We start from the raw sequence: 17722 nt of genomic DNA, 5'->3' as shown, positions 1-17722 counted from the left end.
AAAGTCATGAAATATATATATATATATATATTTCATGACTTTTTTTTATTCATAACCCGAACGCTATTATCGTACCAAAATTTTCTTTATATCATTAAATTCTTTAATATTATTAAACATTCAATCAGTGGGTTTTTATGGTGGTGTAATGTTCTTGCACAGTTTGCTTTGTCTGAACAGGGTTCCTAATAAGGTCCCCATACATGCCAATTGGTTGACTGTGTCTTGTCTCTCCAGACCTATAGGTTTCTCTTCTCTCTTTTTTTCTTGAATCTATTTGTAGAAGAAATTACATATTTTTATTTGTGGAGTTTTCCACAATCTAGGTTTTGCTGATACATCTGTAAATTGGAGGCAGACATATAGGCTTGATCAGATTTAGACTTGATCTTCTGGCAAGATTGCTACATGGATGGCGGTGATTTTATTCTCTATGTCTCTTACTGTGTTTACCATGGTGTCTCTTGTTCTCTGTAACTCTCCCTAGCACTGTAATTGTATTTTTTTCTGTAATTTTTTATAAGTGATGAAGTCGTCTCCATCTTTTCTTTTGCTTAGCATAATGCTTTGTGATGTATCAGTAGTCTGTCCATTTTATTGCTGAATGGTATCCATTGAGGAGTGTACCACAATTTGTTTACCTTTTACCAGTTGGTGGAATTTAGGGTTGTTTCCAGTTTTATATTTTATGATTAAGGTTGCTTTGACTATTTCATATACAAGACTTTGGTGGATATATGTTTTCAGTTTTCCTGGGGAATTACCTAGCGGTGGTATTGCAGGGTCATATGGTAAGTGTGAGAATTTTAGCTATTCTATATCCTTACCAATTTTAGCCATTCTTACGGATTTATAGTAACTTGCATGTAATTTATTTCTCATTTTAATTTTCATTCCCCTGGCCCCATCGATTGAGTGTCTGACTCTTGATCTCAGTTCAGGTCTTGATCTCAGGGTCGTGAGTTCAAGCCCCACGTTGGGCTCTGTGCTGGGCATGAAGCCTACTTTAAAAAAAAAATTTTTTTTTTTTTTTGCATTCCCCTAATGACTAATGATATTGAGCAGTTTTTTTCATCAGCGTATTGACCATTCTTATCTTCTTTAGTGAAATATCTGCTCAGATCTTTCTTTTTTAGTTGTTTTATTATCAAGTAGTATAAGTCTTTGTATATTCTAGATACAAGTCCTTTATCAGATATATGTCTTGCATATACTTTTTGTGGCTTTATTTTCTTAACTGTCTTTCAAAAAGCAAAAGTTTTTTATTGCTTATACTTTTTGTGTTTTTAAGAAATCTTTGATCCATGGTTACAAAGGTGGTTTCTTTCTGTGGTTTTTTTTTTTTCATAGAAATGTTCTAGATTTAGCTTCTACATTAACTTCTGTTATCCATTTTGAGATAATTTTTAATGGTGTAAAAGTAAGAGTCAAAGTAAACTTTGTTTTCCATAATAACCCTTGAAATCAGATACTATAAACTGTCTTTGTTCTTTTTCAAAACTGTTTTGGCTATTCTAGGTCCTTTGCCTGCTGGGATTTTGATTGAGAGTGCAGTAAATATGCAGATCAATTTGGCAGAGAATTGACTTCAAACAGTATTGAGTTCTAATCCATCAGCTTGCTTTATGTATTTACTTAGATCGTCTTTAATGTCTGTCTGCACTGTTTATAATTTCTCATGTATACCTCTTGCACATCTGTTGTCAGATTTAAGTATTTCATGGTTTTGATGTCGTAAATAGCATTCTTTTCATCTTAATATTTGTTTCTTATTGGTATATAGAAGTAGAATTGATTTTTGTATATTGAAGTCATATCTTGCAACTTTGTTACACTTTTTTTTATTCTTTTCTGAGTTTTATTGACTCTCCTTTACCTTCTCCTGCTGTCTGGCCATCTCTTCCCCAGGTGCTTCCTTCACTGTTGTGTCCTCCTTTGGTAGCTGCAGTTGCTTTATTAAGTCTGTTTTCCCCTTAACTTCCTGTATAAATGTTTCATAATTTCCATTGTTTTTACGGCAAATCATTTTCAAGTATGTTTTGTTTGTCAATAAGGAAGTTTGTACTGCTGTTTTTCCACTTTTATGTAATAGTGTCTTTGAATGTGTGCTGTGCTTACACCATTTTGATACTCCTTTTTTAATGAGTTGGAACTTGTAAGACTAGCTTAGCAGGAGACTCCTGTAGATGAGGAAGATAAGCCAGGGTCATTTTTTAGGCTTTGCTGCTCAGAGACTCTCCCTCTTTACTGCCGTGTGGCTACAACTCCTTTACCTCTCAGAACCTGACTTTATTAAAGTATACTTTTTATTTCCATCCTGAGCTCTACAGATTTCCTTATTGGTCTCTACCTCGGTCTTCTAAGGTATCTGTTTCCCCTTTAGAAGGTAGTGCTTTTTTTTTTTTTTTTTTTTTTAATGTTTATTCATTTTTGAGGAAGAGAGCATGAGCAGGGAAGGGGGAGAGAGAGAGAAAGGGACAGAGGATCTGAAGCAGGCTCAGCCCTGACAGCAGCAAGGCCAGTGGGGGACTCGAACTCACGAACCTGGAGATCATGACCTGAGCCAAAGTAGGAAGCTCAACCAGCTGAGCCACCCAAGTGCCCCTGAAGGTGTTGCTTTTTTGAGCTCTATCACCTCCAGGCCCCACTGGGGATTTTCCACCTTCTTTCTTCATCTCACCTCTGTGTTGTTTCCTGTTTGATCTTTGGCCTACTCACAGCACTTGGCATCAGAATGGTGGGGGGGGGGCGGGGGGGTCCTCCTCTGAGAATGTGTATTTCCCATCAGTATGTGAGGCCTGCTACCTACCACTAGTTGCCTCTAAACTCGTTGTGCGTTTGCACTGCACCTTTCTCTCTCTCACTGGTTCTGCTCATCTTGTGTGCTTTGGCCACACTTTAATATAATTGGGAATTTGTAGGTTTTCTCTAGCTTATAATTTTGCAGAAGATGAAGCTGTAGATTAGTAAGGAATTTTTTCCTCCTTTGTTTCTTCTATATCATTTCTAAGAAGAGCATTTAGAAGATTAGGTTGATGGCATGTTTCTATCCTGATACTGCTTTCTTGACAGAGTTTGCTGACCATGAGAGCAAGATCATAAGAGCAGAATGGCTTTTTGATCTACAAATGTTACACCAAAATGAGTGATGTGTATTCTCAGGATCACTTTATTATTACATTTTGATATTCTAAAGCATAGTTTAGGAAAAAGAGAGTGTTTCTTCTGCCATCCTGTGACTCTTGAAAGATGTTAACTGGGGCGCCTGGGTGGCGCAGTCGGTTAAGCGTCCGACTTCAGCCAGGTCACGATCTCGCGGTCCGTGAGTTCGAGCCCCGCATCAGGCTCTGGGCTGATGGCTCGGAGCCTGGAGCCTGTTTCCGATTCTGTGTCTCCCTCTCTCTCTGCCCCTCCCCCGTTCATGCTCTGTCTCTCTCTGTCCCAAAAATAAATAAAAAAACGTTGAAAAAAAAAAAATTTAAAAAAAAAAAGAAAGATGTTAACTATGTAAGCTCTGTATTTATTTTATATAATCTTAAGTGTTCTTTCCCCTAAGAATTATCTAAGAAAAGATATTTAAAAAAAAAAAAAGAGAAACAGAGACTTATTAAATCTGTCCCTCTAGTTGTGTGAAAACGTAAGAAACTAACAAAGTAATTCTGTACTTATGTTTTCTCCTTCCTCAAATCCATTTCATGGGAAACAAGGGTTATATTGTAATCAGTGTTATAGGAAATTAGAATTGAGCACCTTGGTTCCTGCTATTCCTTCCATTTAATTTTTTTTTTTTTTTTAATTATGTTTTCAAGGCATCTGGGTGGCTCAGTTGGTTAAGTGTCTGACTCTTGGTTTTGTCTCAGGTCATGACCTCATAATTCATGAGATTGAGCCCCACATCAGGCTCTGTGCTGACAGCATGGAGCCTGCTTGGGATTCTCTCTGCCCCTCCCCTGCTGTCTCTCTCTCTCTCTCTAAATAAATAAAGAAATAAATAAATAAACTTAAAAATTAAAAATATGTTTTCTTGATATGGAGTAAAGAGCCACTGGAACCCAAAGATGTGCCTAAATCCTGCCTCCTGGTTAACCTCTGGGATTTCTTCATTCTCTTTCCTAGCTTTGGTGTCATCCCCAGCACTCCTCTGGCCATCCATACACCACTGATGCCAAACCAGAGCATTGATGTCTCCCTGCCTCTCAACACCTTGGGCCCAGTCATGAAAATGGAGCCTCTGAATAACCTCCAGGTTAGAGTTTTACTTCACTCAGGGATGAACTTGATTATCTTCCCAATTTTATTTCATTTATATATAACACAACTCCTCTCTCTTCCTTATATTAGGTTTGGTCATGGAATGTTCAGGTTTGAAACAACTATGGAGAAGAGTTTTATTTTTTATTTAAAAGAAAAACGCGTCAGAGCAGTGCCTGGCTGACTCAGTCAGTAGAACATGCAACTCTTGATCTTGGGGTCATGAGTTCAAGCTCCACATTGGGCATAGAGTTTATTTTGTTTTATTTTTTTTTTTAATTTTTTTTTTTAACGTTTATTTATTTTTGAGACAGAGAGAGACAGAGCATGAATGGGGGAGGGTCAGAGAGAGGGAGACACAGAATCTGAAACAGGCTCCAGGCTCCGAGCTGTCAGCACAGAGCCCGATGCGGGGCTCGAACTCACGGACCGCGAGATCATTACCTGAGCCGAAGTCGGCCACCCAACCGACTGAGCCACCCAGGTGCCCCTGAAGTTTAAACATAAAAACAGATTTTTAAAAAGTCCTACATTGACATAGGAAGTTATTCATTATTTTGCTCAACAAACATTTAGAAACTTTTTAAGATCTTATTTACAAACTTTTTTTCTTAAGACTTTTGTAGTGAATTTGTCATTTATATGAGAAAAAATTTCAGTAGAGATTTATATAGAGGTTATCTTTGAGCACACAATCAAAATATAGTTATCTGGATTTAAAGACACCCCCCCCATTAGCACATAACTATGCTAAGTAGCATCTTACAGAAGCTCAGAATTTTATCAGGTCTACAAGAGCCTCTCAATCTTGAAAATATTGGATTTTTTAGAATGCTTAAGTACTAGCTGAGAGTTTCATTCAGTTTTCATCTGTTTTGAATTTCTCTTTGAAATATAAGCCTTCTGGAGTTCAAGAAACATGAAGGCACAGTAGTAAGCTTGTAAGCTAAAGTGTGGCAGTGTTGAAGGGTTATTAATACAGATATAAGCCCTAGGTGTTGGGGATTTGTAAATGCCCACAAGGACAAGAGAGACAGTCTTGGGCCCACCAGAGATGGGGAACTCTAGCTGATCTCTGCACAGAGCTGATACCCTGGAAGGGGAACTCCCTCAGTGAAAGGGGACTGGGAAAAGTGTTTCCACTAAGGCAGGTGATGGAAAAGTATCTCTCTGACCAGCGTTCTGGGTGCCCTCTTATGACAAATCCATGGCCCAGTATTTTGCTATACATGGCGTAATATACGGGCGTGTAGTCCAAATATAAAAGCTATTTGGTGAAGTGTTCTCCAAACCAATAAATGAATGTAACATTGGCCCAGGACTGGTGAAACCCAGGGTACCTGGAACAAGCAAATACAAAGCAATCATTTTGCAAGAGCTCTAAACTTCAGGGCCATCAGGACTCCCACCTGAAAAGAAACTGTCTATTGACAATGAGTTCACAAATTGAACCATAAAAAGAGGGAAAGGTGTACTGTGAGAGACAGAAGTCACAACAAAGCAGAGGACAAGTATTCCTCTTCCACCAAGAGCTTGAAATGAATAGTCTGGATGAGACTAAAAATATAAAATATGTGGAAATGATGAAAGAAAAATATCAGCCTTCCACTTCCCAGTCAGGACAGGTGAGATAGCATTGCTCAGTGTTTCTGGAAACACCAGTGTGAGACCTACTACTGAGACACCAGCAGCAGAATTACTTGGAGTTAAAACCCATGTTCTTCTGTAATTTAAATACCAGCGCACCAAGCCTGTTCGCAGGTTCACTACCTCAGTGCCACAGTTAGTTGATGCCTCTTTCTCAGCAAAGGGTATAATGATTCAGAGCAAAGATGAGTGAGTCATGATAGAACTTGGCTCAGACTAGAAGAACAAAACAAGACTTACTGTGCAGATGGAGCTGGCTGTTACTATGACGAGAGCAGTGTGTTAAGGGGCTTTTCCAGCACAGAATCCTGAAGTAAGGAACTAACCCAAATCTCCATCTGCTCCCTTTCCATTGAAACCTAACCTCCTGTTGGCCCATAGAGCCTCCAGCATAATATTTGAGGACAGTCGGCAAGAATGCTTTACTTTAGGAGTAGGATAGGGAATTTGGGTCACAGAAACCAGGGCAAATTTTCTGCTCTTAGAACAAAAAGGAAACAAAAGGAAATAAAGAAATGAATGTCAGTTTACTTTCCTATTTGTATTTCCATTTTTTATTCAGTGAAATGAACATCTGGAATAACGAACCCTCATAAGAGCAGTTGATTCTTAGTCCAAATCCCTCCCTCAAAAGTGTTGATTAGGACTTATAAGTATTTGTTTTTGCAAACCTGAAGTTATAAGAAGCAAATATTTAAAAAGTTTCCATCTAAGTAGAGTATAACAAAGCATCTCAGCTTTCTCTAGGAGAAAAGAAAAATTACATCTGTAGTCAAGTACTTATTGTTGGAGTTTTCTCCATGGTTGTCTTCCTTCATGGATGTCATAATTATCGCTGTTTTCTCATTAATTGGCATTTCCCAGTGGAGAAGATAAGTAAAAACTTAAAAGAGAAAAACTTTTTTTCCTATGAGCAGCTCTATTTAATGTCTGCTGGTGGGAGTTGAAAGTTATGGCTAGTTTTAAGGTGGGTGGGTTTCTGTAGATTTCAGCTTCCATTCTGCCCTTGTCCCAGTATAAACAAAAAGAATCCAGTATTAACTCCAACAAATTTAGATCATGAAGATCTAGGATAAAGCCAGATAAAAATTGATTGACATTTAAACATTATATTTGCATAAGTGTTTAAATTCAAGAACTCATGTAGGAAAATTAGTACTTTTCTACACTTTAGACTATAAAATCAGAAAGAAAAAACATTTGGGGTTGGAGGAAACGAAATTTTGAATGCAGTGTGGGTTTAACTATTTTGGCTGATTTGATATCAATATATAGGACAAATAAACCCAGCTGCCAGAACTTAATGTAGCACTTAGTACAAAAACTTTTCATTGTAATGCTCATCAGACTACTTACTTACAGCCTGTCTGAAACACTATTGAAAGGTTGAAAAGACACTGTTACTGTTCCCTCCTAAAATATAAAATAGACTATACCTTAGAGACAAGAATTAAATACCTAGTAGAGAGAGGTGTGAGCCTAGAAAATGTCTCCTACTGCACTGATGTTGTTAAAACCTTCATGAATCCAACTTATAAGTATTACACAAAGTAAAGTTTAGCTTGCCTCTGCTGGGATTCTTTTGAGTTTATTTATATCATACAATTATATTCTTTGAAAAAGAGACTTGGGGCGCGTGGGTGGCTCAGTCGGTTGGGCGTCCGACTTCGGCTCTGGTCATGATCTCACGGTCTGTGAGTTCAAGCCCCGCATCGGGCTCTGTGCTGACAGCTCAGAGCCTGGAGCCTGTTTCCAGTCCTGTGTCTCCCTCTCTCTCTGCCCCTCCCCCACTCTCACTTTGTCTCACTCTCTCAAAAATAAATAAATATATTTTAAAAATTAAAAAAAAAAAAAGAGAGACTTGATTCCCTCTATTTAAATGAAACCAAAACACTAGCAAATGTCTAAATGAATTATTTCTAAATGAGTCTTCTCTGACATCCTTGACCTTCATTTCATCTGTGTTAGTTGCTTAGAAACATTTTCCCAATATACTTCTTCAAACTTGACACCTGGCAGGCTACTGCTTCAAGTCAGTGTCTGCAAAAAGACAATAGACTTACAGCGTCACATGTATTCATTCTGGTATTTGCACAGATGCTGCACAGTTCTCACAGCTGCTTGGCTTCCCTTCCCACTGGGCTATAAACTCTTATGGGATCATTGGTAGCACCATTCTTTCAAGTTTTAATTTTGTCAGGGTTATAAAAACAGTTTAAAGAGTCAACTGGTTCTATAGTTAATTAAGAAAAACCCAGTCTCCAGCCTTCTCGCCCCGACATGACCCCCAATTTCTCTTTCCACAGAGTCCATCCCTCTGGCCTCTTTCAGTTGATACCTTTTGCATTTACTTCTGTATGTCTGAATAACATGCTTCTATTGTGACTTCTGAATTTTTCCGTTTTAGGTGTTCCTGTACATCTTTCCCCACTCACTGACATTATCTTCATGCCAATTTCCTCTCCTATTTTCCCTCCTATTCTGCTAGCTCAGAATTTGCTTTAATCAGAGCCCAGTGTTTACATTATTATTGCTGTACTTCAGAGCAGAGCTATAAAGGATAATTTTTTTTTTCTCCATAAAACTTTTTATGAGTAGTTAGTTGCATGCTTACATGTTAATACCTGTCTCTTCTTGTTTGCTTAATTTTTAAGTTTATGTATTTTGAGAGAGCCTGTGCATGAGCAGGGGAGGGGCAGAGAGAGAGGGGGAGAGAGAGAATCCCAAGTAGGCTCTGTGCAAAGCAGATCCCAGCGTGGGGCTTGATCCCACAAACCTTGAGATCATGACCTGAGCCAAAATCAGGAGTCAGATACTCAACTGACTGAGCCAACCAGGTGCCCCAGTTTTTTGTGTTTTTAACTATAATTCAGTCCCAACTTCCAATGAAGTCAGAGCCTTCAAACACAGTTTATCACTTTTCACTTTATTGAGGGTCCCCTCTGGAGTTTTCTGACTTGCTCCATTCTGGACTGGTTTTCTTTTATGTGTGAAACATGACTGTGATCCTGGGAACTCCCTTCATCACTATTCCACGGTTCATTGCCTTCACCTCTCTTCTATGTTGGGTCTCCTTACTGTATTTTTCTTTTCTTTGTTTACTCCCTCATTTTGATGGAAAACATCCTCCAGTATCTTCCGAGAATGGTACATGGAGAATAAAGGTTTTAAAGTTTCACGTGTTTTACGGTGTCTTTATACTTTTTGACAATTACTGTATAACATTCTAGGTTACAAATCACTTTCCTCCTAGTGTGATGCCATTCTAATTCTTCACTGTTGTTTCTTATTGATAACTTGTATTATTCTTTATCCATCATGTTCTGAAAGTTAACAGTGATATGCCTGAAGAGGTATGAGTCCCTTTTCACCCATTGTACCAGGTACTCATTGGGCTTTTTCGAAGTGGAAACTTGAGGCCCAAATTCTGGGTGGTTTTTTGTTTGTTTGTTTGTTTGTTTGTTTTTTAACTTTTATAGATCTCCCATTATTTGCTTGCCATTTAGATGTTGACCCTTCAGGGAAAATCCCTGTTTTTCCCTCCTATTTTCCATCTCTTTCTCATTTTGCTTTACTTTCTAAAAACTTTTTATGGAAAATTGTTAACATTACAAAAGTAAACGGAATAGTGTAATGATATGTATGCCATACCTGTCATTCAGTAATTATCAATCCACGGTTAATATTGTTTCATCTATACCCCTATCCCCAGCCCTACTCCATATTATTTTGAGAAAATATCGACATAGCATTTCATTTGTAAATATTTCAGTATATAACTTTAAAAAAAAGAGTCTCTTTTTAAAAAATATAACCACAGTAACTTGTTCACATTAAAAAATTAACAAGAATTCCTTAACATCAAATACCCAGTGTTCAGGTTTCTAATTATCTCAGCACCTTAACCTTTTTGTTTTTCTCATTACTGTTTGTTTGAATCAGTAAAGTGCACATATTATGATGGCTTGATATCTCATAACTCTCTTTAATGTGTACTTATTTTGAGAGAGAGAGAGCAAACAGGGGAGGGGCAGAGAGTGAGGGAGACACAGAATCCGAAGCAGGCTCCAGGCTCTGAGCTGTCAGCACAGAGCCTGACACGGGGCTCAAACTTACAAGCCACGAGATCATGACTTGAGCCGAAGTTGGATGCTTAACCACCCAGTCCATCCCAAGCCACCCAGGCCCTCCTCTCATAACTCTCTTTAGCTACAGTGTTCAGTAAGGTAGCCACTAGCCACATGTGGCTTTTTAAATTGAAATAAAATTAAATAAAATAAAATTTTCATTTCCTCAGATGGATTAGCCACATTTCAAATGCACGTGTGGCTAGTGGTTACTAGGTTGGGCATTGCAAAAGCAGAACTTTCCCATCTTTGCAGAAAGTTTTCTTGGTCAGTGCTGATCTGTGGGTTCCCTCTCTTTTTTTTTTATCTTTGGTTTTCAGCAGTTTAACCATTACGTACCTAAGTATTTTCCTTATATTTATCTGGTTAGGGGTTAATTGATTGTCTCGGGTCTGTAAGTTGATTGTTTCTCCCAAATTTGCCATCATTTCTTCAGTTTTCCTGCCCCATTGTGTGTCTCCTCCCTCTGGCACTCCAGCTACACAAATGTTAGACCACTTAATATCGTCCCTCAGATCATTGAGGCTGTTCTTTTTATCATCTTTCTCTGTTCTTCAGATTAAATAATTCCTATTGATCTGTTTTCAAGTCTATTGACTCTTTCTTCTGTAGGCTACAATCTTCTATTACTTCATGCAGTATAATTTTCTTCTCAGATAACATACTTTTTAATTCTAGGATTTCCATTTGGTTCTTGGCTAAAATTCCCCATTTGTCCACTCAGAAGTACAACTGGAGAAGCCTGTTTCACACCATACCCTCCTTCATCCCATCTCTACCCTTTGGCCATCCCTTGGGCCTAAGGGTATGCTAACTGACCCTCAGCAAAAGTGATAGAAGTTCTCAAACAGGCCCTGGAAACAGTGTTGGGTCTGTCTGCCAGGAAATTCTGTGTGTTCTATCTGCGTATATCTCTTTGGTCCTGAGAATTCTTCTATCCATTGGTTGCAGGGAGGCCACAGGAGGATCAGAGTATGGCTTTCTAAACCAGGAGATCCAGGGCTGGACCACCAGTTTATTCATCACTGAGGGCAGCTGGAATCCTCTATGTCAGTACTTCCACATCTTTTTTCTTGGGCTGGCTTAATTCTTCCCGAAATTATCTTTGACTCTCTTGTCTAGAATATAAAGGCTTTCTGCCAGCATTCTGGAAGCTAAATTAGGAAAGATGGCTGAAGAGTCTCAGCATTCATTATGCATAAATTCGCTGAATTCATCACCCCTATTAAAGAATTAATCTTTAGTTTTTCGCAAGGGTTGAGGGCCTAAGGTAGCTTAGAATGGTGGTGGGGATCTCAGACTCCCAACAGCACCTTAAGCCTGTTTCTTTTAACACCATCTATCCACAGTCCCCTCCATACATTTCTAGAGGTGTTGCCAGTCCTGAGCCTTTGAGAATTCTGTGGTGGTGTTGCTAATGCATGTATTTTACACTACCGAGATTTTATTGCTCCCCAGTCTTTATAATTTATACCTTTAATTTTTTTCTTTAATTATGACAGAATTTCTTCCAGGAGAAAGAAAATTTGTAATTTTCAGTCTGTTGTCTTTACCTGAAAGTCTGATAACACCTTTATAAAAATTCTTCTTTCTATAGTAGTTACAATTAGGAGCCTTGGAGGTAAACCTATATATGGTTTTTGTTATCAACCTATTGCTTTTAAATCCTACATAAGCATTGTTTGATAGCAGAATGAATACTAATTAGGGAAAATGTCTCTGGTTTTTTTTCTTTGAATGTCTCTTCTAAAACAACTTCTATTCATTTTACCCTTGGAGTGATTAGGGGAGAATGTGCTGAAGAGCCTAGCTCCAGAGAACACAATCTTACAGTCCTATTTATTCATATCTTTAAGATCTTTGTCAGCCAAAAGGGTTTTTTTTGTTTTGTTTTGTTTTGTTTTGTTTTTGCGCCAGTGTATGGCCCTGAGAAAATTCTGTCCCTTGCTACTCCTACCTTGCAGTTCCAGCCTGTGAGACAATCAGTTGCAGATGGTGCCTGTCCCTGATATTTCATGGCTTACATATGTCAGTTCACACTCAGAAAGCCCATAGCTGTAGCTATTGTACCAAAAAAACTGGTAAATGCTTCCAAATGGAAGACCTTTTCAGCAGCTTCCATCAAATGAAGCTAACCAGCTTGGCATTTGCTGATTTTTCTTGACTGTCGTGCAAGCCAAACAAGTTCAGTGTTAAAAAACTTCTTTGGTCTTCCAGGATCCACAGTTGAGGACTCTGCACGCTGATTGCTTTTATGGGACTACATGCTGCTTGAATAGCTGTTGAGTCCTTGAAGTGGTGGATTTTATGGGAACTATAAGAGGTTCCAAGGCCGGACAGATAGATCCAATGCTGAAAATAACCTCTGTAGACAGGACAGAACCTGAAATGTTCCATTAACAATATGTAGGTCATGGAGTCTTGGTTATGAAAGATGAAAACATTTTACTACCAAAGAGAAGAGAAAATTACTTTCTGTGATTGCTGCTTCAAATTTTTTTTCTAATCTTTATTTATTTTTGAGAGAGAGAGAGACAGAGTGCGAGCGGGGGAGGAACAGAGAGAGAGGAAGACACAGAATCCGAAGCAGGCTCCAGGCTCTGAGCTGTCAGCACAGAGCCCAACACGGGTGTCAAACTCACAAACCGTGAGATCATGACCTGAGCCAAAGTCGGATGCTTAACTGACTGAGTCACCCAGGTGCCCCTTTGCTGCTTCAAATTTGATTCATTTTTCATGTCTCATCTGAGAAATTAGACTATCTTTCATACTAGATACTGCTTTTTTACTAGGTTATCCTTACTGAGAATACTCCTTATCCTTTTCATCAAGATAATCAAGACTCTACTAGGCAATATCTTTTGTCTTTCTAAAATAATCAGCACTCAACAACTGGCTTATGGGACTCTCTTTTAGGATATACTTATTAATAGCAACTGCCCTGCTTGAATAACCACCCATAAGCAGTAGCCAGGAATTCTGTACCCAGATAAGCAGAGGTGGTCCAAAGCATCATAAATCTGGCATCAGTGGCAGGACACAGTTGTTCCTGAAATTCAGAATTCAGTTCTGAAAACACCCAGGCTTGTGACCTAGTTCCTCATAAAGAAGGGTCTCTCAGATCAGATTACTCAAGTAGCTGAAGCCCATGCTGCAGATCTTCAGCAAAAAATGAATTTCATAACGTAGTTCTAAAGTGGTAATAAAAATGATTTGTGGGTTTTCATCTGTTAAAATCCCAGCCATCTTTATATCACGATGGTAAGTTAGGAGTTGATGATGAAAAATGGAATCAATTTTGTGGCTTTGGTTTGATAAATAATTAGAAAGTAGATTTAACAATGTGATCTTTATGCAGTAGGGGACTTTGAATTCTGAGTAAAAAGTAGGCACCTCTTTCTAGTCCCTATGTTCTCATTATGGCTGATAATTTATGCAAAGCCATACAGTACGTTGTGGGTTGGAATTAAAGAGAGTTTACTCTGATTTTTCTGAGCTGGATTGAAGCCCACTCAAGAGCCATATCCTGCCCTCATTCATATTTACTCTCTTATATTTTGCCATAACATCATGTTCATTGAGATAAAAGAATTTGCTTTATTTACAATTTTTATGTAGGATTTAAGCATTGGCTTCATGGTATTGAGGTCCATATACCTTGAAAATAAAACTTCAAACTCTATTTCTGATGGAGTTTACCCTATATTAGCAGTAATGGTATCAACATCTACATGAATACTGGTAGTGATTTACTACCCTAGAATGGCCCATTCCATCTTAAGCTAGAAAGTTATTTATATCGACTAAAACATGTCTTCCTTTAAATTCTGTCTGTAGATCCTAGTTCTGCAGCTTGTGGTTTTATAGAACAAGTTTCTGTCTGAATCAAGGTTCATAGGGCCTGAAAATCTGTCAGTCTGAATTCATTTCCCTTTCAGTCCACTTCAGGAAAGCCTAAATTTATGGAAGGACATTTATTTGTGTGCACTGCAAGTAGATGCCAGTTTTCTTCTTCTAATTTTAAGTAGAAAAATTGGTTAGAAATAGAGACACTGGTGAATGTGCTTAGAATCAGTTACAGTTTGGAGACCAAGGGAAATAGTATTTAACCATTTTTGAAAAGTGTGTGAATAAATGGTGGTCCTTGGTTTGATAACATTCCTTTCCAGAAGCCATTAAAGGAGTTGGAAGGCTGAAAGCACAAAACTTCTCAATTCCATAGCTCATGCTCTTCACAATAATTTCTGTCCTTCTGTGTATGACCTGTTTCCCCAGTAAAACTGCTCAGAGCCAGCATCTGTGCATGGCGGCCTGTCCATGTGTCCAGTCATCTTGAAAACTATATGCCCTCCTTTTGTCCATGTTAAGATTAGATAATATACCGGGGCAGAACATATGCACACCTGTGAACCCCTTTGATTTCTGACTTGCTGCTAACTAATCTGAGACTGTATGTTTATTATCTAGAACCTAGTTTCATTCTAGATCAGTTTTACCCCAAGATTTAAAACTGAGTAATGTTCGGGGCTCCTGCGTGGCTCAATGAGTTGAGCATCCGACTTCAGCTCAGGTCATGATCTCACGATCCGTGGTTTAGAGCCCCACATGGGGCTCTGTGCTGACAGCTCAGAGCCTGGAGCCTGCTTTGAATTCTGTGTCTCCCTTTCTCTCTCTGCTCCTCCCCCACTCATTCTCTCTCTCTCTCTCTCTCTCTCTCAATAAAGTAGATAAACATTAACAAAAAAAATTTTTTTTAATGAGTAATGTTCGTTCATTCATTGAGGTCTGTGCATTTCCATTGGGTCTTCTGTCTTATGACATATCAGACTGGGGTGTGGAATATCTAATCACTTTAACTGGTGGTTTACTAGTCCTGTTTTCACCATTTTGTGATTCAGTACAGTATGTATTAAATGTATTTTTTAAATTGAACAGTAAGCCCTACATAGCAAGCAGTTCATGCTGTTACAGCAAATAGTATTCCGAGATGCAACAGCTACAACCAAGGTCACATAAGCTAGACCTAGCAAACAAAGGAGGGAGAGAGATGGGTGCCTTTAGGTTTAGAACCTATATAGATCTGGCAGAATGTTTAAGGTAAGACTTTAGGATTTGGGGAACTGTCAGGCAGGCTGAAAGGCCTGTGAGAATGTTGCTAGCTGTTTCTGGCAACTGAAACTGAATAGAGTCATTCTGTTGTAGGCTGCTGGAGGAAGAGAGAATTTGGGGTTTGTAATAGAGGTTTCTGGATAGTAACCAGATTGGTCAGTATAGTATGGCAGGTGAGTTCTGTGTTGGCAGAAAGAGATCACGTACACATTTGCTGTAAGTTTCTGATTTATTTTGCCTGACATCTAAAACTTCTTTAAAATAAGGAAGCTAGGGAACACCTGGGTGGTTCAGTCGGTTGAGTGTCCTGAATTCAACTCAGGTCATGATCTCATGGTTCGTCAAGTTCAAGCCCCGCATCAGTCTCTGCTGTCAGCATGGAGCCCTCTTTGGATCCTCTGTCCCCCTGTCTCTCTGTGCCTCCCTCCCCCCGCCTCAAAAATAAATAAGCTTTAAAAAAAAAAAAAACGAGGAAGCTACCAGAGCTTCAGTGTATCTTAGCATTATTTTCCCTTATCCAGGTTCCTTGTGCACAGCTGCCCTCTCCAGTGACCTTCTCCATATAGGTGTGGTCCTATCAGAGTTTCAGTAGCGGCTTAATTTTTGCTATACCATTGCCCTGTTCTACTCAGGTATACATCGCCTGTCTGAAAGAACTTGTGTTGATATTTTTTTCTAAGCAGAAAAGCCAAAAGCCCAGCAGTTGTCTCTAGGGCCCTGTGTGATCTAGCCCTGCCTTTCCTCATTGACTGCGTCTGGGACACCTTTCAATTTTAATCAGAGGACTACAAGTACAAATTCATTTTCTTCCAAGTAGGCAAAGCAAACATTAGAAGCTATTGCTTCTTTACTCTGTTCATCAATATTTGAAAGGGCAAAATCACAGCACGTTAATGGACCCCAATTCCAAGGTTGGAGATAACTAGGAAAATAGAACGTATTTCTATTCAAATATTTGGAGAACGTTTTCTGTTGCTAACCTATGTCTGTGTGCCACTTTAAAATAAATTGCCACTACGCAGCTACTTATTAAACTGTTATCCTAATTGCCTAAGACTATTTTGGATAATATTTTCAGAGTAACTTTGGAGGCTCAAGGGTGCTCTGTAAGTGTCTTAGAGCCTCAGAGAAAACCAAAATCATTTGGATGCCTGGTAAGAATTAGAGCTGAGCAATTCCCTTTTTACTATAAGACTAGAAAGAAACCTGTCTTTTTCATAATTGTGATAGACACAAAGCTAGAAGGAGACAAATTTTAAGAGCGGAAAATGATTATCTTTTGCCAGTGGATATTCATTGTATCTCATTGCTCAATTCTTTGCGAGGTAACAATTTATTCAAATACTCAAAACAGTCTAGGGGTGGTTAGGGGTGGCTCAGTTGAGCATCGGACTCCTGAGTTTAGCTCAGGTCATGAACTCACGATCTATCCATACCACTTTACAATCTTTCTTTCTTTCTTTCTTTCTTTCTTTCTTTCTTTCTTTCTTTCTTTCTCTTCTTCTTTTTTTTTTTTTTTTTAAGTTGATTTTGAGGGGCAGAGAGAGGGAGGAAGAGAGAGAATCCCAAGCAGGCTGCACACCCAGTGTGAGCCTGACCCAGGCCTCAATCTCATGACCATGAGATTATGACCTGAGCCGAAATCAAGAGTCAGACACTCCACTGACAGAGCCACCCAGGCGCCCCACATGCCACTTTACAATCTTAACCTTCTCTTTGGTGTTCTAGAGATACTAAGTTGGCCTGCATTCTAATTCGTGGTATAAACTTTTTGGGAGTTTTTTTGAGATGGAAATTAAGCAGATCTCATGACAGGATGGAGACCATAGGAGGAGTCAGGGTCCTTTTGGTTTCTTTTCACCTCCTCTCAAAACGGCCTACTAAGAGAGCTTGGCTCTTAGGATCTCCTTGCCTTTCTAAAACCCAGTGATTATAATGCTCTTATAGTAGAGGGTTTACAGTTTAAGAGATCATCTGGGGGTCTGTTCAGAGCTTTCCTTTCCCTTCTAAGAGCTCTTTGGTCATGGAACCTTCAAATGCTGAAGTGCCATGTTGTTGCCCAGGAGTAAATTACAGACATGGAGCCACTGCTTATATCAGGAGGAGGGGAACCTGTCGAATTTTCTCTGTACAGAGTCCCACTGTCCACGCACTCTTAACAATGAGAAAATCCTATCTGTTTGAGAGTGAACAAGTCTGGCTTTTATCTACGATAGGCAGCAGGTTGGTACCGTTCGAGGGCTTCTCGGCTGCTGTGTAATCCCATCTGATTTGCTGGTGGAGTGAGAAAGAATATATAGAGATTCCAACAAGATTGGAATCTCAGTCTTGGAAGTAAACTAAAGATGCTGGTCAAGTTCAAATATGATTAGCATCAGAAGGAAAGTAAATTGACACTTTTGGTGGCAGGTTTCGTGATTACTTCTGCTCTGTTTTTAGCTGTAATTTCTTTTAAACTTTAAACTTCAGTTTCTCAGGATTCTCAACTTATTGGTCCACAGAATTTGAGATGGAAGACCATATTTCATACTACAGATGGTAGATATTTGGGGGGCATTGACCAGAGATGCAGAAGTACAGGTGGGAAG

General features: G+C 38.9%; 1 protein-coding gene across 4 annotated transcripts in view; it reads left to right on the top strand.

Moving 5' to 3' along the window:
* AP2B1 (adaptor related protein complex 2 subunit beta 1) overlaps window positions 1-17722 on the top strand; it is a 134207-nt gene that overhangs the window by 94632 nt on the left and 21853 nt on the right. For all 4 annotated transcript variants that reach the window (XM_049636588.1, XM_049636589.1, XM_049636586.1 and 1 more), the window contains one exon: window positions 4117-4246. In XM_049636588.1, the coding sequence (XP_049492545.1) occupies window positions 4117-4246 (130 nt within the window). The remainder of the gene's footprint in view (window positions 1-4116; window positions 4247-17722) is intronic.

The sequence above is a fragment of the Panthera uncia genome, chromosome E1 (genome assembly GCF_023721935.1).
Source record: "Panthera uncia isolate 11264 chromosome E1, Puncia_PCG_1.0, whole genome shotgun sequence".
In the NCBI taxonomy this organism is placed as follows: domain Eukaryota; kingdom Metazoa; phylum Chordata; class Mammalia; order Carnivora; family Felidae; genus Panthera; species Panthera uncia.
This window is presented reverse-complemented; position numbering and strand designations above follow the sequence as displayed.